This window comes from Bos indicus x Bos taurus, chromosome 4, assembly GCF_003369695.1.
Source record: "Bos indicus x Bos taurus breed Angus x Brahman F1 hybrid chromosome 4, Bos_hybrid_MaternalHap_v2.0, whole genome shotgun sequence".
In the NCBI taxonomy this organism is placed as follows: domain Eukaryota; kingdom Metazoa; phylum Chordata; class Mammalia; order Artiodactyla; family Bovidae; genus Bos; species Bos indicus x Bos taurus.
Genome location: NC_040079.1, coordinates 103,422,294 through 103,449,733, shown reverse-complemented (window position 1 = coordinate 103,449,733; position 27,440 = coordinate 103,422,294). Strand labels below are relative to the sequence as shown.

The following is a 27,440-nucleotide window of genomic DNA, read 5'->3' as shown; positions in this document are numbered from 1 at the left end:
GCCCAGACCATGACCCACCCCCACTTCGCTTTTCATCCTCTGGTTGCAGGGGCCTAAAAGGAGCGAAATGTGTTGTTTCCTTTCACGAAAAGGCCTTTGTCCACATTGCTTCCTCAGACTGGAACTCTGTTCTGCAGTGCCCCCTCCCTCCACCCGGCTCCCTCCCACTCATCCTTCACAGGTGGTTCAGATGCCACTTCCTCCAGGAAGCCCGGCAGGTCAGGGGTGTTCCTGCCACACCAGGGGCTGCAGCTCATCTCACCACAACATGTTCACTTGCTCTGTCTCCAAGTGACTTCCTGGAGCAGCCCTGTGTCTGCTCACTTCCCACTGTATCCCTCTGCACGTGGCCTGGCACAAGGTGGGCTTCAATCTCATTTGTTGGATGAATGAATAAATACATGCTGCTGCTGCTGCTGCTGCTAAGTCGCTTCAGTTGTGTCCGACATGAGGGTACCCTAAAGACTGCAACCAGAGAGGGGTCCCACTTGTGAGGTATGAATTCAAATTTTGTTTTCTCAGAAAGTATGAACTCAAAGAATAGAATTTAACTCAGGATTCATCAGCTAAAATGTGAAGAAGATTTAAAGCAATTATCCTCCAATTAAAAATAAATTTAAAAAAACCACAAATAAGAAAGAACTCAAAAAAAAAAAAAAAAAAGGGGAAGCAGGCAGCTGGCTCTGAGGAAACTAAACACCCCCCACCCACCCCCCCCCCCCCCGACACACACAGTGACTCCTACTCTTATAGGGGACTCAGAAATGCCTTTTGGTAACTCTTTCCCGGAGAGATAAATGGAGACTCTGTTTAAAACGGAATCCCGCTGGGACAAAACACTAAGGCTGGCTCCAAGTTAAGATTCATGTTAGGAACTCCAAGCGAACAGCAACCTCCACACTTGACATTCATTCTGAAGAGGGCAGCAAGCCACAAACCCATAATGCTACTTCTTACTTGCAAAACCACATATATCAATTCCCCAAACATTATAAAGTCAGTTGCACGTGGTGGAAAGGCTCTGCAGGTGTGAGAAGGCATGAATCCGGCACACAAATGGAACGGCTGGCATCTGGCCATCTGATATGGGTGCTAACTGGGGTCACGTGCTAGGCTGACCTGGGGATTTTTGTAAAGAGAACTGAACTGGTTCCTCATGGAGAGGCTAGTCTAATCAAGTATACGCTTGCATACAGACTCTCCTTTTTTTTTTTTAAATTCTTTCCCGAAATTCTAAGTACACCATGTTCAGCTTTTAAATCCAGGACACACGGGACTGTGGAGGAAGGCATTGCTTCAGCTACTTCTGCATAGCAAAGAATTAAAAAAAAAACAACCCATATTTTCCAAAATCAACAGATAGATGACACTAGAGAGTGGGTAATGTTTCAACATTCAAACCAATGACGAAGCGTTCTTGGTTTATTTCATCCTTACACAGCTAGTAACCACCCTTCATAACAAAACTAAACAAATACAATTTCACATGAAAATTCTTCTGCCTTCTGGAATAATTTTACATTTATTACCTGGCATAGAGAAAGTGCTCAGTAAATGTATGTTGAATGGATAACCACAGGAGGGCTGTAGCTATGAAAATGCCTTTGTCAATCTTAGGTACACTGTTTAACTCCCCTTTATTCTCCTCTTAAAGAAAAAATGACGCATATTTTCTAGGATTCTGATTTTTCATTTCCCTGTCATTTCATTGATCCTGTACTAGTTACTTAGGTATCACTTTCCTCCTCTGTAAAATTAACTCTGTGTTTTGGTTATTGTGAGGCTTAAAGGAGGTAGTAGAGTGACTGGCTTACACCCTGCAGATAATGTTGGGGTTTTCGTTTCCTTTTTCCTTTTTAACCTCTCCACTCCATCCTCTTCCGATCTCCAAATAAAATGTCAAAGACAAACCAAATCACCAGTCTGATTAAAAAGCCAGGAAATTTCAAATGTAGCCTGGGCTCGCCAACATCTAGCCGTCAACCGTTGAAAAGTTTTATTTACTATTTTGGGGCCTTGGTTTTCTCTTTCACTAACTCATCTTTAAGGAACTTTTCAGGTCTGATTTTCCATGAGCTCAGAAACCTGTCTTATTGAGGAGCTGGCTACTGAGAACACACTAATGTCATCTATGATCAGGAAGAAAATGATCTCTGAGTCCCTTCATAAAGAGGGATTTCAAATGACAAACCACAGTAAAACTTGCCTTTTAAAAGGATTTTTGTCAATCTAATACCTGGGTCAACATTTGGTGACCCTATTCTTAAGCAACAGAAGGTTCCTCTTTTCCCTCACCCCATATATCCCCCCAAGTCCCCCCCACTATCTAACCTCCTGCACACCAGAAATGTTTCCCATCCACTGCTCTGCAATGATGTACTTAGAAATCTAGGGATTTTAAGCAACATCACAGTTACAAATGGATCATTCGAAATGAGTAAGACAATTGACACAATATTATGTCAAATCTAACAGTTGCTAGATTTTTGTCTTTCATACCCTGAAATATACCCAAGTTGATCAAACAAAGACCTCCAAGATTATACACAACAAAAACCTCTCTGTATTTTCATAAATATTCAGTGTATGACTGCCACCTAGTGGTGCAACATATCCTTGCATGACCAATCTCCAAAGAGCTAAATGGACCGGGGACACTATAAACCAATGAAACGTCGTCCCTCTGCTGCTTACCAGTCGTTTCAGGGAAATTTAAGAACATAGCCATCTCCTCAACTATTTTGCTCATACAAATGTGTGAAAGGTCTACTGCAGATGGAGTCGATGCCACATTACTTAATCCTACAAGTCAACCCCACTGCTTCCAAACCTTCTCACCAAACAAAGGAACATTATTATTCTATTAATTGTAATATTCATTAGCAATTTAAAAAAGATTTCCCCAGTAGTCTGTTCTCACCTTCCAGTTTCATTTGATCTAATCTTGATTTTTAGTTATGCATGAAAAAGCATTTAGAAGTGACAGCCTTACAAAAAAGTGCACATTATATGAAAATCTGACTTCAATTAAAATCAGTTACCAAATCCCAGCAATTTCCAGCTGTCTCTTCTATCTCATCCTTAGAGAATTATATATCACATTAATTGGTATTCTGTCACATAGAGAGACACCAGTGATGATTAATTGCCTCCTTGGTGTTTTGAGTTGCGTCTTCTTCACTAAGGGGATTCAAATCACTCACGTCTCATTACTTTCCGGCAGGGACCCCTTTCGGGAACCCCCATGGAACCCCTACCTTCCTGAACTTCTCCATTTGCTTGCAGAGGTCTGGATCAAGCTCCTGGGACACGTCCTTCATCCACAGTAGCGCCCCTCTGTATTCAGTCCGGCACTGCTCCATGCGGTTCACCGTCAGCCAGGTGTCGGAGATGGCCCTGTGCCGGAAAGTCTCCACTTCTTGGTGGAAGCGGCACAGAGGGTTTCTCAAAGCCAACCTAGACCAGAGGGTAAGGCCACAGTCTTGAAACCGAGAGGGCCAGCAATCTGAATCCCTGACAACTTACTGATCTTAAATTCACGAGTTAGTGCGTGAAACATACTCCAGGCTGCAGAGATATCTGCAGACGTATAAACTGAAATGTATGGAACTTCTAAGTCAACCAGGAGACGGTTATCCAAGCTAATTACTGTTACTTAACGGTATCATTCGGAGAAGGCAATGGCACCCCACTCCAGTACTCTTGCCTGGAAAATCCCATGGACTGGGGAGCCTGGGTGGGCTGCAGTCCATGGGGTCGCTAAGAGTCAGACACAACTGACCAACTTCACTTTCACTTTTCACTTTCATGCATTGGAGAAGGAAATGGCAACCCACTCCAGTGTTCTTGCCTGGAGAATCCCAGGGAAGGGGGAGCCTGGTGGGCTGCCGTTTACGGGGTTGCACAGAGTCGGACACGACTGAAGCGACTTAGCAGCAGCAGCAGCAGCAACGGTATCACTGGGGAGTCTCTCGATCTGTATTATTGGGGTTGGTCTCATGCCTGGGCAGAGTACTTATTTAAAGCTGGAACCCATCTTTTGTTCACAGAGGAACATCAAGGAATGACCATTTCCCATTTCTGCCCTTGGCCACTCCCTGCCTTCTGCCTCCCTGAAGACTGGTCCTTTGAGAAGGGATGGACATGGGCACGATGAGGTCATTCTGGATCACTCTGTGAAGGCCAGGGCGTCTGCTCTTTGCTTCAGTAGTCACAGAGAATGAAGGACAAACAGAAGCTTCACTAAATGGTCTAGGAAGGGGACAAGCATGTTTACTGAGGGTCTACTGTGTTGGGCGCTTTCAGATATGCTATGTGATCTGATTCTCATCTTAAAAAACTTAAGGATACTGTACCAGAAATGAATGTATATGATACAACAAAGTGAGTATAAAATAACATATTGTTCGTAACATACCATCATTTATTCAGCTAAAAAATATTTGTGTGCTTAGTCACTTCAGTCGTGTCCAACTCTTTGCGATGCTATGGACTGTAGCCCATAAGGCTGCTCTGTCCATGGGATTCTCCAGGCAAGAATACTGGAGTGGGTTGCCATGCCCTCCTCCAGGAGATCTTCCCCACCCAGGATGCATAGCAAAATTTGGATAAAATATTTATTTGGGAGGGGGAGGAGGATACTGCTTCTTTCATCTTCCTCCTCAAAATGAGTAATGTCAGATGAGTTATACACTTAAAATACAGTCGTCTCCATGCAGTTGCAGGGTACAGGTTCAAAAAATAAAAGACTAGTATTTACATCTCAATTTAAGGGCAAACTTGTTAAGCTGAAGGGAACAATGATGTCAGTGAGCTGAAGTCAGCTCTTGGCAGTTCCATCAACATCACAGTGCCTGACCTGTATACCGCACTCTAAGATTATAGATGGGACAACAAATTATTCAAAAGGAAAAAGGTTCCCTTTACTATTTTCTCCAGTTTTCCTTGTCTGTAAAGCATTGTTATTAAACATTCAGCACTTCTCTAAAAATAGCTTGCTCACATCATCCTACCTAGATGTCACGGGCTGTTTTATTGTTGTGCCATAAAGTAAGCTTGTGTTTTATCACCGCTGGATTAAATTTAATACTTACTTTTCATCAAACTGAATGGGCTGTTGTAGCAATGACTACCGAATAAAGTGAGTAAAACTAACACTGGTGTGAAGGTTTATAAAATTGGAGACTTCTTTTTAAAGAAAGAGCCCTCAGCTGTCCCTCTAAGGATCCCGTTCATTTCTGGTCTCCTTTGTCTCTGCTTTTAGAGTTTGCCAGTTTTACAAAACTGCCTGATACAGAGTCTTGTGAATAAAATAGTCTCCATTTCTCAGACTATTGTAAAGTTAGAAACCTTTGAGGATGTAATGACATGATGATAGATGTTAATATCTTGAAGAAAAGAAAAGGTGTGTAAAATCACATCATTTTTTTCTGTAACTTGTTTCACATAAAATCAGAAAGGTGAAAACCCATTCACTTGTGGTACAAGGGACTGAGTCTAGACCAAGAAAAAATTCAATAACTAAATGTCAAGCTTCAGTGAAAGACCAGCCCGTGTTTCCATTCATTAAAATCGACCCAATGAGAATAATCAATAGAATACCTAAAAGTCTAGTCCAAAGATGTTTATTCTTTAGTAGGAAAAGGTAGAAATGACACAAAGAGTGGACAGAGGGCCTGGGATAAATGCATCATGACATGCCCAGATGATGAAATACTATGCTATGGATGTTTTATAAAATGTATATATGGATTATTTGGTCAAAAACCAATTTGCTAAATAATCAGTATGCAGTACTATACAAAATTATGTGGTATAATGCTGTTTACATGAAAAATATATTCTGGCAAATGCCAAGTTATGTCCATTTGAGAATTTGACTTTATGAGAGTTTATATCATCTTCCTTCTTTCCTCATGTGCAGAGTACTCGTTTCGATTTCATGTGCCTGGTGAGCACTTGAGTATCATGCGATCAGAGCCATCGTATAGGAGGCCGTCTTCCAAATTGCAACACTGGGCAAGCTGCATTCATTTATGGACGGATACAGGGCAGTCTGCTGTACTGCTGTACAGGTTTATTGCAATGATACTTTCCAGTATCATTTGCATTGCTTTAATGTTTTTGTCTGTATCCAAAGGTTAGACTGTATGAACTTCAGGTGCCATATGCTTTGTGAGATAGCTTGCTACATGAATATGAAAGGATATAATTGGATAGCAATGTTATAAAATTATATGATCAGTAATGGTAACTCTTGGAGTGATTATGTCCAAGGATTTGGTTTCTTTCCCATAAATGGATGTTAATCTTAGCATGAAGGTATGTTTAAGAATTTTCCCCACTGAAATTAGTGATAACCATATACATAATACATGAGAATTTATGAAAGGTTTTTTCAAAAATCAATGATCCTTGTAAGACTGTGGAAAGCATATAAGCACTGAGAGAATTTATCAAGGGGTTAAAAGCGAGTCAATCTCTATTTGAAAAATGTGAGTTGTTTTTAATTTTCTCCTTTTGTTTTTCCCTGTTTTAAAATTTTTCTAGAATGAGTATGTATTATTTTTACAAGGAATATAGTTATAAATAAGGTTAAAGGGTACAATTCAAGATTATAAACACTTTTCTTGAAAAGCTGGGGTAGAGAACTCTTGGAAATTTTTCCATTCAGCCATGAAAGTTGGGGTCCAAATGTCATTAGAAAGAACCAAAATGCCCACAAGAGGGGGGGACCACTGAAAAATGGACACAGTTGGTCTCTTTTTTCTACCCCAGCTTTCTTGGGTCTTCCTAGGAACAGGTGATGGTCTGCTCCCGGTCCACTGAGAGAGAAAAGCAGCAGGGAGAAACTCACAAGAGACAGTTAATTTGCTGGACAGGCTGGGTGAGTGAAATTTTTGTAGCCCGAATATTTTTGGAGATTGCCCACAAGTCTTATTTAGGTATAACATTTCGGTATAAAGTTTGCCTAATATTAATGAGTGACACTGGGGAAAGGGGGCTTCTTAGTTACTGGGGAAGGAGGAGGACAGAAGGAATGTCGCCACCTCAGATACCAAATGTGTCTCTGCAGTGGCTCCTGTTTATTCTACACGGACCCTGAACATGAGTCATAGTAGTGTTAAAAAAGAAAGTCATTGATTTACTACAATTTTCTCTGACCCAGAGCTTCTTAAACTTGAATGCACATGGAAAACAATTGGGGAACCCATTAAAATGTAGATATGGACTCAGCAGTTCTGGGGTGGGGGTGGATTTTGCATTTCAAATAAGCTCTCCTCCGCTGAGGCTGCTGCTGCTGCTGCCCCAGCGTCTGAGCATCTTGAACAGCACCCCTCTCAAGTGTACTGCCTCCAGAGAGCAGTGAGCGAACCCTTAGGCCCGTCTCGTTAGGCTCCTGCTGAAAGGGGACCAGACAGATTGCTACAAACAACGCAGGAGGTCAAACTATAAGCCTAGGACAGCACTCCCAGGATTGGTGTATGACTATGGACCAGAAGAGGTATGAAAACATTTAAAAAAATTGATAGGGAAGGAAAAAGATTACACATGCTATCTTAGAGTTGAATACAAACAGACTAACAGCTGTGAACAGAGGCGGCCCTCACTTTCAGACAAGGGCCTTCTAAAGACCAGGGGCAGGTTCCCTTCACGAGTGAGTGGGTCCCAGGTCCTCAGGAGACCCCCCTCCCTCGATCGCCATCAGCAGACCCCAGTGAAGGCCACACACCTTTGCTGGGAAGAAAAGCAGAGGGCCTTTCCTGTCGCTTGCATCATTTTTCCTGCTCTGGTTTTATCTTGGAAGCCTTGGGACCGGAGAAACTTTCCCAGTTCGTTTTCTTCTTGAGACAAGACTGATGGAGAAAAGACCAAAAGGAGCCATGAACAATGAACATCTTTATTACAGAGAAAAGGAAAGAGGCAAATCACAAGGTCCTCTCTCTTCTAGAGACAAAGACGGGACGAAATTAAATCCAAGTGGCAGGCTGTGAGGTAGCCCTCCCCACCCCCCACCACTGCATTTAACTTTCATGCTGTTCTTCCATTGACAAAATGAGAGATCAAATTCACTTCAGCACATCTGTCAGTACGCTTGCTGCCCTGTAACCAGAACCAGAAAATGACCTCTGTACTGAAAAGCGAGCCGATAATGCGCTGCTCTGGACTGAAATTAAAAAGTTGGGTTGTAGAGTATGACTGTGGGAATCTTCTGTGGCTGCCTATAGTGTAGGGCCAGTGTCCTTCTTTTATTCCCTCTTGCTGACTTTTTGATCTCTGCCTTCTGAATAACGTTCCACTTGCTTGTACAGCAATTCAAATATCTTATCCGTGGCACAAGTACTTGGTGGGAGGAGGGGGGTGGAGACAGAGGGTATGTAGGTAATCAGGCTGATGACTTGGCGGATTTTTAAAATGCAGAGCTGGAATCAAATCTGCATTGGTTATGCCTAACTTTGACCTTACATTTTTTAAAAATAAAATTGAGGTATAACTGACATACAGCATTGTATTAGTTTCAAGTGTACAACAAAAATGATTCAATATTTGTGTATTTGGCCTTATTTTTAAAGACAACCTCAGAGGGCACTGCTGGTAAGAAAGGGACACCTACAAGCTCTCTCCTGACTGATTTGGCAGTAAATATTTAAAAGGCAGAATTGTGGGTCTTCCCTGGCAGTCCAGGTTAGGACTCTGTGCTGCTGATGCAGGAGGCGTGGGTTCGATCCCTGGTCAGGGAACTGAGATTCCACACGCCACAAGGTATGGCCGAAAAACTGAAAAACAAAATAAAGTACAGGTTTTTTTCTCTATAAAACATTTTTTTAAAAGTCAAAATTGTGTATCTCTTTTGACATTGTACTTCTGATAGGAGTACATCCTGAGGAAGTAGTAAAATGGGCACAAAGATAGATAGATAGATATAATCATAGCACAGTTATTTCTAATAGCAAAACTCTCTCTCTCTCTCTCTCTCTCTCTCTCTCTCTCTACCACGGGGACATTGTACTTCTGATAGGAGTACATCCTGAGGAAGTAGTAAAATGGGCACAAAGATAGATAGATAGATATAATCATAGCACAGTTATTTCTAATAGCAAAACTCTCTCTCTCTCTCTCTCTCTCTCTCTACCACGGGGACTGACTTAACCAGCGTGGTGCACCCACTCCGTGGATGTGTGAGCTGTTCTGCAGCCACTGGCCTGAATACACTTTCCCTGACAGCTGAGCCACAGGTAGGCAGTGACGCTGAGCTTCCTTGAACGCTTTTTTCTCGAAGCACAGCTTTTGATAGGGATGCCCTTTGAACATTGCTCTCCTTTCACATCCCTGTATTGATGCATTTACCAATCACTTGTCTCTAAAAACGTTTTCTAAATGCTACCAGAATTCTTGTCCGTTTTCATGAACAATCCAGACTTCTTTCAGGATGCACCCCATCCCTGACACGATGTCCCCAGCAATAACTAGAAAACATTAGCCAGGAACCAGTAACCCAAAGGTGAATGTTAAAGCTGCACTGCTTCCTTATTAACCTATGACTGCAGTTTACTTTCAACATTCCATGGAGAAGAGGTTTTTCGAATCCATTTTTCCTGATGGTGAACGACTACACTCCTTCCCCTTCTGTTTTCTCAAAATCAAGTGCATTGGTCAAAGCCTTGCTCAAAAGCTACTTCCTTTGTGAAGCAGGTGACCCCTCCTTCTCTGTGACAGCAGTGCCCTCTCGGCACCTGGTACTAGAGTGTCTGTGGGTGGGCACATGTCTATTCTTCCCATGAGAATCCCAGCTTTCTTGACAGGGACCTCATCCAGACTATGGATTCCCAAGGCTGAGCAGAAAAGTCGTATTCAGGGCATTAATTAAATGCTTGTGAAACTGAATTAACTATAATTTTTGCCTTGTTATCCCTGTATACTTTACTTCACTTTAAATGCTTATCTGATACTTATATGTCATGGTTCTAGGTAAAAAAAAAAAAAAAAATCAAAAAAAAAATTCCTCTAAGAAATGTTGTTGTTTTTTACTACCTTCCATTCTTCTTCCTTTCCACTTACTAACATGGGACTCACTCAACTGCACAATTAGGAACAATTTCATATCTTTGCTTACAACAGTGTGAGGCTATTGTCACCTACCTTCCTTACCTTGAAGCCTCAAGTCACATACAAATGAACACACGAGCTTAAGGCCAGGAAGAAAACCAGTTCATGGCCCTAAACGACTACGTGTGTTAGTAGTGCTAGTCGCTCAGTCATGTCCGATTCTCTGCGACCTCATGGACTGTAGCCTGCCAGGCTCCTCTGTCCATGGGATTCTCCAGGCAAGAATACTGGAGTGGGGTGCCATTCCCTTCTCCAGGGGATCTTCCCAACCCAGGGATTATAAGGCTGGTGAAATGTACTCTTTGCTATACAAACCTACGTAGGTTGGAGCATTTGAGAATTCAGGTTTGGCTATTTTACACACTTGAGGATTAAACTCGGGGTGCTAGACAGGCTTCATTTTAAGAGCTGAACCCTGGTCAGTGGGACAGGGCTGCTCAGAGGGTGGTGGGAAGACTGAGGGGCCTCAGGCTCCAGGCTGGATGACTTAGTGATGACCGTGTCATTTTCTAAGAAGGGATGTTCATGCTTTAATTTCAGTTTTAAAATCCAAATACTGAAATAAATTTACAAAGTTTAAAATTCAGCTGCAACACAGGTATCAGATCACTCTTAATGTTCCTACATATAAGGTTTCACTTAACAAGGACTTAATTCAGAGACAAATAAAAACCTATTCATATTTAATTGCTGATTAGATTTTTCAGATGTGCCCTGAAAAGGGAACCAAAGAACTATAAAACCAATTAGCTTGGCAGCATTAATTCACTTAGCACAAATTTACAGATGATCTCATTGTACAAGGCACTGTTCTGGCCACTGCAAATAAAGAGATGGACGAGACACACGAGGACCCTGCTGATGCAGCTTAGGTTCAAGGAACAGGAGACAGAATATAAAAAATACAAAACTCAAACTCAACACACAAAAAGTAAAATGCCAGGTAAGATGGGGGTGGGGCGTAAGAGAGAGTGACAGGTAACTGTTTTGGGCTGGGTGGTCATGCAAGGTGTCTCTGAGCAGGAGAATAAGCTGAGCTTTGAGATAAGGGGCTGCTTGAGACAATGAGGGCAGGGACATCCCAGATGGAGGAAGTGGTGAGGAAGTGGTGAGTGCAAAAGCCTCAGATCACGTGGCGTGTAAGAGCGAAAGTGGCTGGAGAGGTGAGCTGGGTCAGATCCAGTAGGAATTTGTAACCCATGGTATGGAAGTGTACATCTTACATTAAGTGATACTGGAGGCTTCTCAGCAGAAGAACAATATGATCCAATGTACTTAAAAAAAAAAAACCAACTTTACTTTGAAATAATTTTAGGCTGATAGGAAAACTGTAAGTAGGATACAGAGTTCCTGTGCACTCTTCTTCCCCTAATGTTAGCATCGTACACAGCCATGGTTGTTGTTGCGGCTGTTTAGTCGCTAAGTCACGTCCGACTCTTTGTGACCCCATAGACTACAGCGTGCCAGGCTCCTCTGTCCATGGGATTTCTCCGGCAAGAATACTAGAGTGGGTTGCCATTTCTTTCTCCAGGGGATCTTCCCGACCCAGGATCAAAACCGTATCTCCTGGATTGGTAGGTGGATTCTGTACCACTGAGCCACCAGGGAAATCCATATAACAGTTGTACACCGATCAAAACTAGGAAAATACCACTGATAGAGTATTACTATTTAAACTACAATCCTAGTGAATTTCCCTAGTTTTCCCATTAACGTCCTTCTTCTGTTCCAGGATCCCACACTGCATTGAGTTGTCAATCTGTTTGGTCTCCTTTGACCTGTGCCAGTTTCTCTGTCTTTCTCGACTTGTATGACCTTGGTGCCCTTGAAGAGTACTGGTCAGGTGTTTTGTGGTCTGTCCTCTATTTGGGTTTATTTGCTTTCTCACGATTAGACTGGATTTAGGGGAAGGAAACAGCAGAAGTGGAGTCTCCTTCTTAGTGTAAGATTTCAGGGCTACAGGAGATCAACACACATCATTACTGGTGATGTTAACTAACCCCTATCATTTGGTTCATGTCTTGTCTATTGGATTTCCCCACTGTAAAATTGAGATTCTTTTTCCTTTCATAATTGTTAAAAATCTTGGGAGTAAATTCAGAAGACTGTACGAAGATGCAGTCTCTTCTCAAACTTTCACTCACTAATTGTAACATCTTTCCGGGAATCATGCGTGTCACAATTCTTTCTGTGGGTGTGCTTTTGTGGTTCCCTCATTCTTTCTAGATTAATCGCAATTATTTTATAAGGAAGAACTATTTCTTCTCCGCCATTTCTTTGCTTATTTCTATACACACACTTGATGGACATTATCTCACCTCATGGGTTGTAACCTAATACTATTCATCATTTTTGTTGTTGCTCAGATTACTCCAGCTTTGACCCCTGGGAGCTCCAGGAGATGGCTGAGTGCTCTCTGACTGCAGTGTGGATGATGAGCTGGAGGAGGCAAAAGTAGGGGCAGGGAGACCGGTTAGGAAGCTGATGCAGCCAAACAAGGAAGACAGTGATGACGGTGGCCTGAATGAAGGCAGTGGCCGTGAAGAGGCAGAGGAAGGAGAACTGGAAAGCAAATGAGCTGACAAAATGGACCAGCACCTGTGACTGACTGGACGTGGGACAGAGAAATGTCGGAGGCAGGGTGCCATGTGTCTGGACTGCCTCATACCTGAAGACTGTGGACTGATAGCGCTGGAGACATCTTAGCTCAAATATCTGGTAAATAGTAACACAGATAATTTACCAAATTTTGCCTCTAAATCCTGGGATTTTGTACTTCCACAAAATAGTCTTCATAAAAGATTACTAATAAAGGAAAATGGCCAACTGTTAATTTGTGATTACTGGAAAGGGGTTTGAGGAGTCAGAAACAAACTTCTCAGAGTTTGGTCTCAGAAATACAGAAACTGTACTCTTAAACGATCTCCACATGGAAATTTAAAAACAAAGAGACACAACAACTTGATATTTAGCATTTCAGAGACAACTCTGTTGGTAATGATTTTAAGATGGGATGACCATAGGAAAATCTTCTTCCCTAAAAAAACCAGTATCTGACATTACAAAATGTTCAGGAAGAAGTGCTGTCAACAAAATATAGTCAATGGATTAACTGTATGTGCCTTCTCTCTTCATTTGGTCATTTTAAAAGGAACAAAACTGGACCTAAGAGAGCCTAGGCAATCAAATAGTAACAGCTCCAAAATTTTAAATCCCGTGATATAAAACTGAGAAAACTTTTTTATAACTAGGAAAGGAAGTGGCACATACTTACCCATGGTAGGCTAAATGCAAAGCTCCTCTGTTATTGCACTTGCACTGAGAGATAAACAGCCTATGTAAAGAATTTCTGATAAAATTTTTAAAGACCCCAACCTACCAATTAAAGAGCAAAGACAGACACCCCGAAACACTTGTTTTCTTGTCTTGCCTCCTAAACATATAAAATTATACATTAAGACAAAATATCCAATATCTTACTGTCTATTTGGTCAATATTCATACTTAAGGCATACTTACAACATATTCTCTTTTGATAGAGTACAATTGCTTTAGACAAGTCCAGACAGGTTCTCTGAATTGAGTGAAACAGCTATAATAAAAATACAAACAAAATGCTAAATAAAACAGGCAGCAATGAAATAAAAAACAATTACACTGAATATAACCATAATGTCTGATTTGCCCACTAAAAACAAGATCATATGCTTAAGTATGCTTGGTGTTATGTGATGTACTAAACAGAAAATGTGACCAAAGCTTTTAAATATGCTCCTGTTTTTCTCTATTTATTAGAGTTCATCATCTCTGCAGTCTAAAATGAAATCTGCAGAAAGATGATTTCCTCCAGACTACTCAAATAATAGCTGAAAAACAGAAATCCTAAGTGCAGGGCCCATTAGAGGACTTGGTAAACCAGAGACCCAATATTCATTCATAATCTAATTTCTTTCTTTTACCACTTGCTGTTTTTTTTTTTTTTTTCCAAATGGAGGATTTGTCAATTAAGCATCATATTTAAAACACGACACTAGCTTATTCTATGATCCTAATGCATACTTAAACAACTCTATAAAAACAAACAAAAATCAATCAGCTGAATGTTCTGTCTGCTTTGAAGACATCTGGTAAAATGGAGTTTAGCTAGCAGCCCCTATCACTCCTTCTTTTCCCAATTATTTCATAAAATACATGTAGAAGAAACCTAATATGTCATGCTATGGCCATAACAGAGAATATTAAGGGGAAAGCAGGTGGGCTATAGGGAGAAGAATTTAACTAGATTTTAATTTCTGGTCTTTGCTTCAGAAATGGAGACAGTTCAAGAGAAGATAAAACAGTTTTAAATCAACTATACTACAATATTTTTTTTTTAAAGGAGAGCATATAGTTCAGAGACATCACACTTTCTCCACCCTCTGTCTACTGACTCAGAGACTGGGATCAATTAAAAAACCTGGCGGACAAACCTTGTGCCTCTGAAGAGCCGCTTCGGAAAGGAGTGCAAGGCTCCTCCCCCTCTCCCCTGGCTTACCGGCCATGCCATGCCGATGTAGCCGTCACAACTGGTGTTACAAAGCACTTCATTGTTTGAGTCAAAACAGAAGACTGGTTTCGTGATAAATATGACCAAATGTTCTAATAAAAATGGACATATGCATATATACCGAAAAGATTAAAAACCACTCTTACGAATGCTTAATATGATCAATCTTGGTCACGTGGAGTATGCGTGCGTGCATGCTAAGCTGCTTCAGGCTCTGACTCTGCATTCTCATGGACCACAGCCCGCCAGGCTCCTCAGTCCGTGGATTTCCCAGGGAAGAGTACTAGAGCGGGTTGCCATGCCCTCCCCCAGGGGATCTTCCCGACCCAGGGACGGAATCTGTGCCTCTTATGTCAACCTGTATTGGCAGGTGTGTTCTTTACCACTAGTGCCACCTGGGAAGCCTGAGCCTAAATATAAACATAAAATTACTGTATTTTGTTTCACATACTAGAAATTAACATACTAAATTTGAATAATGCTTGTATTTACTAGGTTGTTAAGAGGAAAAAATAAATCTATAAGATGTGAGAAGCATATACAACTTATCATCATTTCAATTCTATTTAGAATACTAAAATCAGAACAGAGGCCTTGGGACATCCCTGGTGGTCCAGTGGTTAAGACTCCATGCTTCCAGTTCAGGGGATGCAGGTTCAATTTCTGGTCAGTGAACTAAGATCCCACATGCCACGGGACATGCCCCCCCCCGCCCCCGCAAAAGTATATTATCGCTTAAAAAAAATAGAGGCCTCCTGGTTCTTCTCCTCTCTGCTGCAACAATCTCTATTAGCGCATCTCCATCAAGCCCAGCTTCGGTTAGAAGAATCCCACTGACAGGAGAGAGGGCTGGGAACTCATGTTACTTGTATTACCGTGCATACTTATTCACTGGATACTTATGAATGTGTACCGTGTCTGGCTGAGCATACAACAGTGAATAAGGCTGACACGGAATCTGACCCCTGATGGAGAGAGGGCAGGCAAACGAACACCTGAGATAATTCCATGAGAAATGAGTTCTGGGAATCATGGCCCTGGGTCTAGTTCTTTCCTCAGGTACACAGGATGACTGAGCCTTATTCTCTTCCACGTGACAGCCCAGCCCAGAGAATCAGTGGCTAACATCTCCCCTTCAGCCTCTCTTTCCCAGAAGAAGCACAGTTCGCACCATCCTGACCCCTCCCTTCTCAGAACGCTTTTTGAAATCTTGAACTTTTGACCTTCCTCTCATTAAGTGTTCAGCTCATGAATTGTAACTTATATTTTGATATCACTCTGAATTCTTATTAGACCACGTAACACATTATTTCTCTCTGTGCCCTCTCATTCACAGAAGTGATAAGTATGCTTTAAAAAAATTTTTTTAATTAAGTTTTTGGGGAGTATAGTTGGTTTACAATGTTGTGTTAGCTTCTGCTGTATAGCAAATGCTTTTTAAATTTTGATCTAAAGTATCAGCAGAATGTCCAGCAAGGTAGGAAATTAGTGGCCCTTTCACCAGGTATTTGAGAGTCAATCAGCTACTAATTCAGCTTACTGTGTTATTAACTAGTCTAACTAAATATTAGTTAATTCATTCTTGAATTTTCCAGGATTCAACACAACCTTATTAGACTCATGTTCCAGGACTTTTTGCTGTCATCCTTTTTTTTTCTTTAAATGTAAACATTTGTCTGACCCTAACTATCTATAGTAGCACTGGTTCTTTGAGTTAATGTTTTTTAACAAACATTTATTGAGAATTTACCACATTTCATGCATTCCAATAAAGTGCTTAAAAAATGAATTAACTGAGGTATACTGGTGGTTACAGAATTGTGGGTTTAAAAAAAATATGCTGGAATTCAGTTGATCTGATCCTAGATTTTCCTCATGAACGATTTTGTTTGCAATGTGTTTTCAAATACAAAGCACACCTATATGCTTGCTTCTGTGAATACACTCTCAGACTCTGTCCCTAGCAAGATGGCCATACGGGGGTCAAGGGCCATGAAGCGCTCACCTCTAGCTTGGCGTCCAGGTCTGCGTCGGAGGCAACGACATGCTCATCTTCTTTCTTCCCTGTGGCTTTAATAAAGGCTTGCTTCGTTTCCCAATACTTCTGCTGCATCTTATTTACAACTGACTTGTCTTGGGGATATCGATTGTGTAAGTCCCAGGGATAACTGCTAAAAGGCACAGGCATTCAAAGAGAGGTTTTACTCACGACTTTCAAAAAGATTTAAGACATCAGAGCACAAACAAATGTATCCAAACATTCACAACGTTACTAAACACAGAAGTGCTTTCCTACATGGTTATTACACCAAAAGGTTAATCAAGTCTAATTTTTACACCAAAACCTTACAAGTTAGTGAGGAAATTAAGAAACTTTGGCAGGAAACCGAGGAACTCAAGCTCGAGGACTTTGGAAATTGAAAGACTGGAGAAATGGAGAAAGGGAAGCCAAGCCAGGCAAGGGGACTGCCTCAAGCACCCCAGGGAGTAACAGATAAAGCCGAACACCAAAGTTCTCTCCAGTCTGCACTGCAGCCAACGCTGAAGTGATGGCAGAAAAGTAGAGATAAGGGGCTGCAAAATAGCATACTTGAAAGCTGTCACAGAGGTCCCTCACATAGTCAAACTCACAGAATCAGGACAGAATTGTGGTTCCCTGATGTTGGACAGGGAGGAGGAAAGGGGAAATTACTGATCGACAGGCATAAAATTTCAGTGGTGCAAGATGAGTAAGTTCTAGAGATCGGCTGCACAACCGTGTGCCTGCAATTCACGTTGTGCCTGTAGTTCACAGGCACATTTAAAATTTTGTTAAAACGGTAGATCTCATGTCAAGTGTTCTTACTACAGACACACAAAATTTTGAAAAAAAATTTTTTTTAATTGGTTATGGATTTTTCGTATTAAAATTTTAAATTATTAAACATAAATGGTTAAAATACATATAGGAAGCTATTCTTCAGGAATAGCACAGTGAGGATCACATCAAAAAGTGTGTCAAGAATAGACTCAGAGAATGAACTAACGGTTGCTGTGTGAAGGATGAGGGAGAGGGATAGTTGGGGACTTTGGGATGGACCTGTACACACGCCTGTTTTTAGAACAGATAACCAACAAGGACCTACTGCATAGCACAGGAAACTCCGCTCAATGATGTGGATGGGAGGGGAGTTTGGGGGAGAATGAATGCATGTATACGTATGGCTGGGTCCTTTGGCTGTTCACCTGAAACCATCACAACATTGTTAATCGGCTCGTCAATATCCCGATACAAAATAAATTGTTAAAACTAAAATTAAAAAAAGAAAAAAATAATAAATCAATTGTTAATTGTTAATATCCCAATACAAAATAAAAAGTTTTTTTAAAAAGGGGTGTAAAGAAGAAATTAGAGAAAACCCAACTGAGAATGCAGTGGAGTTCTGTAAAAGTGCCCAGGGTACCCAAGCACTGACAGAAAGCTTGCCATGGGAAAAAAAAAAAAGAAAGCTTGCCATGGGGCTCCGTCCCTCCTGGTTGTGTCTGCACCACCTCCTGTGTGTCTAGGGCTCCCATCCAGCTCGCATGGGACCCCCAGGTGTCTCCCTCTGCAGACATGTAACTTCTTCCATCCCATCCTATTAGCACTCAAATGTGCCAGACTTGGGTTCTAAAACAGAAATGGCTTTATACGATTGCACCAAAATATGTATCTCAAACCTTGATGATTTACACTCTCTTGCCGGATAAAATTCACAAGTTTTGTTCTTAAAAAACTTGTTCTTAAAAAAATCAGAGTTTCAGATGACTTCCTTAGCAATGGTTACATCTTCGGAAAGAGGCGAAGGATTATGGTTTATATCTTTCTGCATTATTTCAAAGTTGGGAATACGTCTAGATATCAAATGTATAGGCATGATGACCACACTTAATAATACTGTATTGAACACTGCAAACAGGCTAGAAGGGGAGCATTACTCTTCATGTGCACTCATCACACACAAAAAGCGGTAACTATAAAGGAGATGATAAGTTAATTAGCTTAACTGCAGAAATGATCTCACTATGTATATCATAATATCATGTTGCACATCTTAAATATATATAATTATTATTTAAAATTAAATGCAAATTAAAAGGTTTTATTATGAGCTTAAATCAGAGAAAAGAAAATGAAAATATGTATGACTTTTGTATAAAAGATAATCCTTCTACATACTACGTGTGTTAAAAGATGGGAAGAGGACTTTCCTGGCTGTCCCGTGATTGGGAATCTGCCTGCCAGTGCAGGGAACATGGGTTTGATTCCTAGTCCAGGAAGATCCCACATGCTACGGAGCAACTAAGTCTGTGTGCCATGACCACTGAGCCCGTGTGCTGCAACTACGGAAGCCTGCACACTCTAGTGCCGTCACCACACACTTCAGAGTCTGTGCTCTGCACCGAGAGGCCACCTCAACAAGGAGACCGCGTACCGCAGCAGACTAGCCCCCGCTTACTGCAACTGGACAGAGCCCATGCAAAGCACCGGACACCCAGAGCAGCTGGAAAAAGCCCAAACTGTGGCTATTTCAAGGGAAAGGAATTTTCAAGAGTGGGGAGTAGGACGGACTTCTATTGTTTTTGTTTTTTTTTTTTTGTCAAAGGTCATAGATTTAAAAAATTTTTCATTATGAAGGGGAAAAAAAAAAGGACTTTGGAGATCTAGTCAACACCCTTCACTCCTGTCATTTAACAAATGAGGAATCTCAGGTTTCAAAATGTTAAGAATCTTGTCCAGAATCACACAGGGTTAAAATCCAAGCCTCTAAATCCCAGCGCAGCATGCATTTCAATGTTCTCTGCAGCCCTCGCATTTCAGTAGCAAGTGGTAAAGTGGCTTTGAAAGGTAAATGGGAGAAAGGCTCTGGGGAAGGGCCCACCTCCTGGGGCTCTCCCAGGTGGTTAAGTGGGGGACTTAACTACCTGCTTCCCTGAGCCTGCTGCCAAGATATGACAGCCATTAAGAGGGTCAGGGGATGAAGCCATCCGTTTGTCTTAATGAGGCAAGATGGAATAATTAAAAAAACAGTCTGACAACTCTTAGAGAGTTGTCAAATGGGGATACTCAGGGAAACAAAATCCCTTAGCTGTTTATTAATTACCTTTTAAAGCTCATTACATTTTAAGATGCAAAATTCTTTTAAAGTGTGACTTTCGATATTACTGAGGAGCTGGACCTGATGCTTCTCTACTGAAAGAGGAGGAATTAAAAAGTATAGTCTTTATTATAATTAACTGTACCTTTGAAAAATGAAAATAGGCACTGTATTTTTTCATGATACAAATTAAAGGAGGTAAAGCATGACAAAGATCACCTTGAGTGGTGGATCAAGGTTTCAAAAGGGTTCAGGAACACTGCTTATAGCAGACCTGAATTTATAAGCAGTTTAACATGATGCTTAGATGAGTTACAGGCATGTGAATGGCAGTGCTAATATTGCCGTGTGAGGACCACATCTGTTTTATTCAGCATCATCTATTTCCAGCAATGACTGGCTCCTGGATGTTCATAAAGGTTGAAGTCATGACTATTAATGACTTCTGAGTTATTAATTAATGAGTCTGAGTTATTTTTGTCATTATACAGTTACACTGTTATTTTATAGCTGCCCTATATAAAATTCCCTTATAACTCTAATAGTAAAAGTTGTAAATAAGACAGAGATTGAAAAATGTATCAACTCATTACACTGAAAAAATGATGGTAAGAAAAGCTATCACTAGATTCCCAAGAAAAAAGGTACATGTAAATGAATTTCTCAGGCAATATTTTTGGTTATTGCTTTTCATATTACATTTAGTAGGGATACTGAACTTGACTGTACTCAGCATGGGGGCTTTGTTGGTGGCTGAGATGGTAAAGAATCCGCCAGCAATGCGGGAGACCTGGCTTGGATCCCTGGGTTGGGAAGATCCTCTGGGGAGGGCATGGCAACCCACTCCAGTATTCTTGCCTGGAGAATCCCCACGGACAGAGGAGACTGGTGGGCTACATACAGTCCATGGGGTCGCAAAGAGTCGGACACGACTGAGCAACCAAGCACAGCACAGCCCGGCACATATTCAACACTGGTTGAAGGCTAATAGGTTATTTACTGCTATTGTGACTCCTGATTTTTCCATTCAGTAGACATTTATTGAGTATATACTACATGCTTTCCTTTTTCAATAGCCTCCCCCAATTCAGAAGAGACAACAAATTATTTACCATTTGTGTCCTGACATGGTTCCTCCTTCTTCTTTTTTCTACTGTTGATGATTTGGGGAGAAGGGGCAGGGAAAAAGCATGAGAGGATAAGTTACATTATAACCTGAAATAAAACAAATACGTTTAACAGTTACACACTGTACTACTATTACATTAATTTGACATGTAACATTTTTCAATCTAAGCCATTTTAGGAGCCAAACATCACTCCACAGTAACACTGTACCTAGAGTAGTACCTGGAGAAGGCAATGGCACCCCACTCCAGTACTCTTGCCTGGAAAATCCCATGGACGGAGGAGCCTGGTGGGCTGCAGTCCATGGGGTCGCTAGGAGTCGGACAAGACTGAGCGACTTCACTTTCACTTTTCACTTTCATGCATTGGAGAAGGAAATGGCAACCTACTCCAGTGTTCTTGCCTGGAGAATCCCAGGAATGGTGGAGCCTGGTAGGCTGCCGTCTATGGGGTCGCACAGAGTCGGACATGACTGAAGTGACATAGCAGCAGAGTAGGACCTAGAGTAGTAGAGCATCTAGAGTAGTTTAGCTAAGTAATACTGGAAGAAACATCCCAAATGAGGTTTAAGAAGTAAACAGGCAGGTTGAATGAAAAGGGCAGGTTGCAGAAGACTACAGAAAATATGAGACCATTACATGCAAGCAATACTCTATACTATTGAAATATACAAGCATTATATAGTGAAGGTATAAAGAAATGTGAATGACAAACACTGAATTCCAGACAGCAGCTACCACTGCCGTAGGGACAGCGAATATAATTTAAGAGGCATATACAGGGACTTTGTACCCACAACGTTGTCTTTGATAAGCTAGGTCATGAGTATACTGCATCTGTAGGTCTCTGTAGATTTTAAATCTCTCATAATTAATATTTCTGAAAAGTAAACCAGCACATTGCCAAAACAAAAGCAAACAAAAAGAGAAGCCAAAACAAAACACCATAAAAGTACAAAGGAAGAAAATGTGATTATTTCAGTTTTGATCAACCCAGTACTGTATTTTCATCTCATTAGTAAATATGGGAGTCACTTGATGCCTTTGCACCTCATTCCATTTGCCCTGGGCTTTCCTGGTGGCTCAGTTGGTAAAGAATCCGCCTGCAATGCAGGAGACCCAGGTTCGATCCCTCCATCAGGAAGATCCCCTGGAGAAGGAAATGGTAACCCACTCCAGTATTCTTGCTTAGGAAACCCCATGGACAGAGGAGCTTGGTGTGCTATAGTCCATAGGTTGCAAAGACTTGGACATGACTAAGCAACTAAACCACTACCATTTGCCCCACTCATGGGAGCTAGGCAAACGCAGGGAGGGGAACAGCCAGCCCACCCCGCCGCATGTGCCTGCCAGTTACCAGAATGAATGGAGAACTCATTACCTAAAGGAATGGCCTCTGACCAGACACAGACGGCTTGCTGGCTGCCAGGGTGAATGCTCATCATATGAAGGCTCTGGCTGCTCCAATAACATCAACCCAATCGTTCTCCCTCTGCCTCAGAAACTATCCTGGCAACCAGGATCCCTAAAATGATTTGAGTTTCTAAGGAATTTTTTAAACATTTTAAGGGAAATGCAATCGAGGTGCTGATATTCCAGGCTTCAGATATGGGCACAGGAGAGAGAAAGGATGACATTTTCTTGAGTGTCTCTGAGATGCCTCTGAGATGACAGCATCCCACAATCAGCATCTCTCTTCCTCCTGGAGAGCATCCAGGTTTTTGGACATGTTGCTTTGGGAATGACACTCACGATGAGTAAGGCTTGCCTTCTACTTAATAAATCATGGAGAGGTCACAAGCTTCCATTCCTCTCACCACCCACACAGCTTCACAGCAAGCACACATTTATTTTATGTAGCTCAAGGCTTCCAACAAAATTTCTAAAAAAAAAAGGTATTATCCAAGGAAACAAATGATATTCTTTCCTTGAGTTTGATATCACCATGAACTATTAGGATAGTTGATACTTTTTAATTAATTTTGTATTATGATAAAAGCCATGTAACAAATCTATCCTTGGAACAATCTTAAGTAAATAGTACAGTACCATTAACCATCTGTGCACTGTTGTACAACAGAACTCCAGAATGTTTTCATCTTGCATGGCTGAGACTCTACCCGCACTGAACAATTCCCCATTTCTGCCTCCCCCCAGACCCTGACAATTATCACTCTATAGTTCGACTCTCTTAGGTACTTCAGATAAGTGGAATACTAAAGTATTTGTCTTTTCGTGATTGGCTTCTTTCACTTGGGCTTCCCAGGTGGCGCTGGTGGTAAAGAACCCACCTGCCAATGCAGGAGATGTAAGAGTCGTGGGTTCGATCCCAGGGCCAGGAAGGTCCCCTGAAGGAGGACATGGCAACCCACTTAGCATAACGTCCTCAAGGTTCATCCATATCGTAGGACAGGATAGGTTTTCCTTCCTTTTTAGTGCTAAATAATACTCCATTGTGTATATATATAGCACATTTTTTAAATCCACTCATCCACTGATAGACATCTAATTGTTTCCAAATCTTTGCTACTGTGAATGAGCAGCGTGCAAATATCTCTTCAAGATCCTGTTTTTATCATTTTTAGATACACACCCGGAAGTGGGATTGCTGGATCACAGAGCAGTAGTTCTATTTTTGATTTTTTGAGGAATCTCTGTACTTTTTTCCATAGCAAGTGCATATTTTACAGTCCTACCAACAGGGCTTCAATTATTCTAATTTCTCTCCATCCTCACCAACACGCATTATTTTGTTGTTTTTTTGACAGCAACCATCTTAATGGGTATGAGGGGGTATCTCACTGTGGTTTTGACTTGCATTTCCCTGACCATGTGCACACTGAGCACTGTTTCGCATGCTTACTGGCAATTTGCATATCTTCTTTGGAGAAATGTCTATTCAAGTCCTTTACCTATTTTTTTTATAATCGAAGTTATTTTGTCATTGCATTGTAGGAGTTCTTTATATATTCTGGATATTAACCCCTTATATAATATATGGTTTGCAAATATCTTTTTCCATTTGGTAGGTTGCCTTTTCACTGCTGTTTCCTTTGCTGCAACTTTTGAGTATTAAAATATTTAACAATTTGAGTTCTTTATAGTATAATGGGCTTCCCTAGTGGCTCAGACAGTAAAGAATCTGTCTGCAATGTAGGAGACATCAGTTCAATTCCTGGTTGGGAAGATCCCCTGGAGAAGGGAAAGAATCACTAAGCAAACTGCCCCTCCACCTGAACCTCCAGGCTACTCCCAGATTGTGCTGCCAGACAGCAGTGGTCCTCAAGGCATTGTTTACGGGTCATGCTGGAATCTTCTGGGGCGGTAACATGCAGATTCCTGGGAGCTATCTCTTACCTAATGACTCAGAATTTCCGGAAATGGCTTTGGGAATCTACATTTGTTACAGGCTTTGCAAGTGACTTTTAGGCACATTAAAGTCTGAGAACCACAGCTAAATGATACACAGGAAAAATTCTCTCTGGAAATGGATCACTCCTAAACAAATTTCTGTATTATATACGGCACTAGAACAAAGGCGAGAAGGGCATGGCAACCCACTCCAGTATTCTTGCCTGGAGTATCCCATGGACAGAGGACCCTGGTGGGCTACCGTCAATGGAATCACAAAGAGTCGGACATGACTGAGACAATCTAGCACGCAGAACAAAGGAATCATGGGTAGCAAAACCAGGTTAGCCTGTACAGGGCAGATCTCAATGTCTCATGAGTAGCAGCTGCTGCCAGAACTTGCATCTCTTTTAATGTATGTTTCAGCCCCATTCACTGGGGAAAATTAATAAACATTTAATGACTTCCTGACAAAATCCATTTCATCTGACCTATCACCTTCTAAATCCATCCACAATGTCAAAATCATTACTTTAAAAATTATTATAATTCTTATCTATTCATTCACTTCATATCAACAGTTTGATTTATCAAACATGATTGGCTATCTGTGTCAGACACCATTTTTGGCCTCAAGAAACCTATAGTCTAGGTCAGCTCTGTCCAACAGAAATATACTATGAGCTATATTTATTTGTTTATTTTAGACTTTTTGTGATGTCATGACTGTAGCTCATCAGGCTCCTCTGTCCATGGGATTTCCCAGGCACAGATACTGGAGTGGGTTGCCATTGCCTTTTCCAGGGGATCTTCCTGACCCAGGGATCTAACCCATTTCCTAAACTGGCAGGTGGATTTTTTACTGCTGAGCACCAGGGAAGATCTTTATAAGCCACATAAATAATTTTAAATGATCTAACAGTCACATTAAAAAAAATAAAAAGAACTGTGGAGATTCCTTAAAAAACTGGAAATAGAACTGCCATACGACCCAGCAATCTCACTGCTGTGTATACACACCGAGGAAATCAGAACTGAAAGAGACACCTGTACCCCAATGTTCATCGTAGCACTGTTTATAATAGCCAGGACATGGAAGCAACCTAGATGTCCATCAGCAGATGAATGGATAAGAAAGCTGTGATACATATACACAATGGAGTATTACTCAGACATTAAAAAGAATACATTCGAATCAGTTCTAATGAGGTGGATGAAACTGGAGCCTATTATACAGAGTGAAGTAAGCCAGAAAGAAAAGCAACAATACAGTATACTAACACATATATATGGAATTTAGAAAGATGGTAACGATAACCCTGTATGCGAGACAGCAAAAGAGACACAGATGTATAGAACAGTCTTATGGACTCTGTGGGAGAGGTCGAGGATGGAATGATTTGGGAGAATGGCACTGAAACGTGTATAATATCATATAAGAAATGAATCGCCAGTCCAGGTTCGATGCAGGATACAGGATGCTTGGGGCTGGTGCACTGGGATGACCCAGAGGGATGGTACGGGGAGGGATGTGGGAGAGGGGTTCAGGATGGGGAACACATGTACACCCGTGGTGGTGGATTCATGTTGATGTATGGCAAAACCAATACAATATTGTAAAGTAATTAGCCTCCAATTAAAATAAATAAATTTATATTAAAAAAATAAAAAGAATAAACCCATACATATACAGTCAATTAATTCATGACAAAGGAGACAAGGATATACAAGGGGGAAAGAATAGTCTCTTCAATAAGTTGTGTTGGGAAAAGTGGAGAGCTATATGCAAAAGAATAAAACAACTATCTCACATCATGCACAAAAATTAAAAATGGATCGAAGACTTAAATGTAAGACCTGAAACCATAAAACTAGAAGAAAACATAGGCAGTAATCTCCTTAATGTAGGTCTGGGCAATAACTTTTTGAATCTGACACTGAAAGCAAAGCAGCAAAAGGAAAAATAAATAAGGGGGACATCATCTTACTCAAAAGCTAATGTAAGGCAACCTCCTGAATGGGAGAAAACATTTGCAAATCATATATCTGATATGGGGTAATATCCAAAATATATAAAGAACTCATACAACTCAGCAAAAACAATCTGATTAGAAGACGAGAAGATCAGAATAGACATTTTTCCCAAGAAGACATACAGATGGCCAACAGATACATGGAAATATGCTGAATCATCAGGGAAATACAAATCAAAACCACAATGAGATATCACCTCAAACCTGTCAGAATGGCTACTATCAGAAAGACAAGACATAGCAGGTGTTGGCAAGGATGTGCAGAAGAGAATCTTTGCGCACTGTTGGTGGGAATGTAAACTGGCATAGCCCCTACAGCAAACAGAATGGCAGTCCCTCAAGAAATTAAAAGTAGAACTGCCATGCGATCTAGCAGCTCTACTTCTGGTTATTTATCTGAAATGAAAACACTAACTCAAAAAGATATTTGCACCCCCATGTTCACGCAGCCTTACTTATGACAGCCAAGATACAGAAACAGCCTAAATCTCCAGTGTCCACTGATGCCTGAGTGGATAAATTGTAATGTGTGTGTATACACATTCATACACATACAAACACATATCCATAAAAAATGGGATATTCCTGCTGCTGCTTGCTGCTGTTTAATTGCTAAGCCATGTCTGACTCTTTGTGACCCCATGGGCGGTAGCCCACCAGGGTCCTCTGTCCACGGAATTCTTCAGGCAAGAATACTGGAGTGGGTTACAATTTCCTTTTCTAGGGGATCTTCCTGACCCAGGGAACAAACCCACATCTGCTCAGCAGGTAGATTCTTTACTACTGAGCCACCTGGGAAGCCCGAATGGGATACTATTCAGACATAAAAAAGACTGACACCTTGCCATTTACAACAACATAAATGTACTTTGAGGGCATTACGCTAAGTGAAATACATCAGATAGAGAAAGACAAATACATTAGAATCTCTCTTATATGTGGAGTCAAAAACAAACAAACAAAAAACAATCTCATACCATATTGGTGGTTGCCAGAGGTGGGTGGTAAGTGGTTGGAGAAATGGGTGAAGGGAGTCAAAAGGTTAAAAAAAAATGGGCACGTATAGATACCTCACCATAGAAGGTATACAAATGGGAACAAAATCATACACAAAGACACAGATAATAAGGGAATTATGAGAAAATAAATGCATTGTACA

At 41.1% G+C, this 27,440-nt stretch overlaps 1 protein-coding gene across 12 annotated transcripts in view; it reads right to left on the bottom strand.

The window, feature by feature from the left end:
* The window catches only part of ICA1 (islet cell autoantigen 1), a 163,595-nt gene that overhangs the window by 116,606 nt on the left and 19,549 nt on the right, over positions 1 to 27,440 (bottom strand). For 6 of the 12 annotated variants that reach the window (XM_027540061.1, XM_027540070.1, XM_027540060.1 and 3 more), the window contains exons 2-6: positions 20,883 to 20,985; positions 16,659 to 16,824; positions 13,627 to 13,699; positions 7,733 to 7,856; positions 3,258 to 3,456 (exon numbers count right to left, since the gene is read on the bottom strand). In XM_027540061.1, coding sequence (XP_027395862.1) covers positions 3,258 to 3,456; positions 7,733 to 7,856; positions 13,627 to 13,699; positions 16,659 to 16,824; positions 20,883 to 20,899 — 579 coding nt within the window. In that variant the 5' untranslated portion in view covers positions 20,900 to 20,985. The remainder of the gene's footprint in view (positions 1 to 3,257; positions 3,457 to 7,732; positions 7,857 to 13,626; positions 13,700 to 16,658; positions 16,825 to 20,882; positions 20,986 to 27,440) is intronic. The other 6 variants (XM_027540067.1, XM_027540066.1, XM_027540064.1 and 3 more) reach the window with 3 other exon arrangements.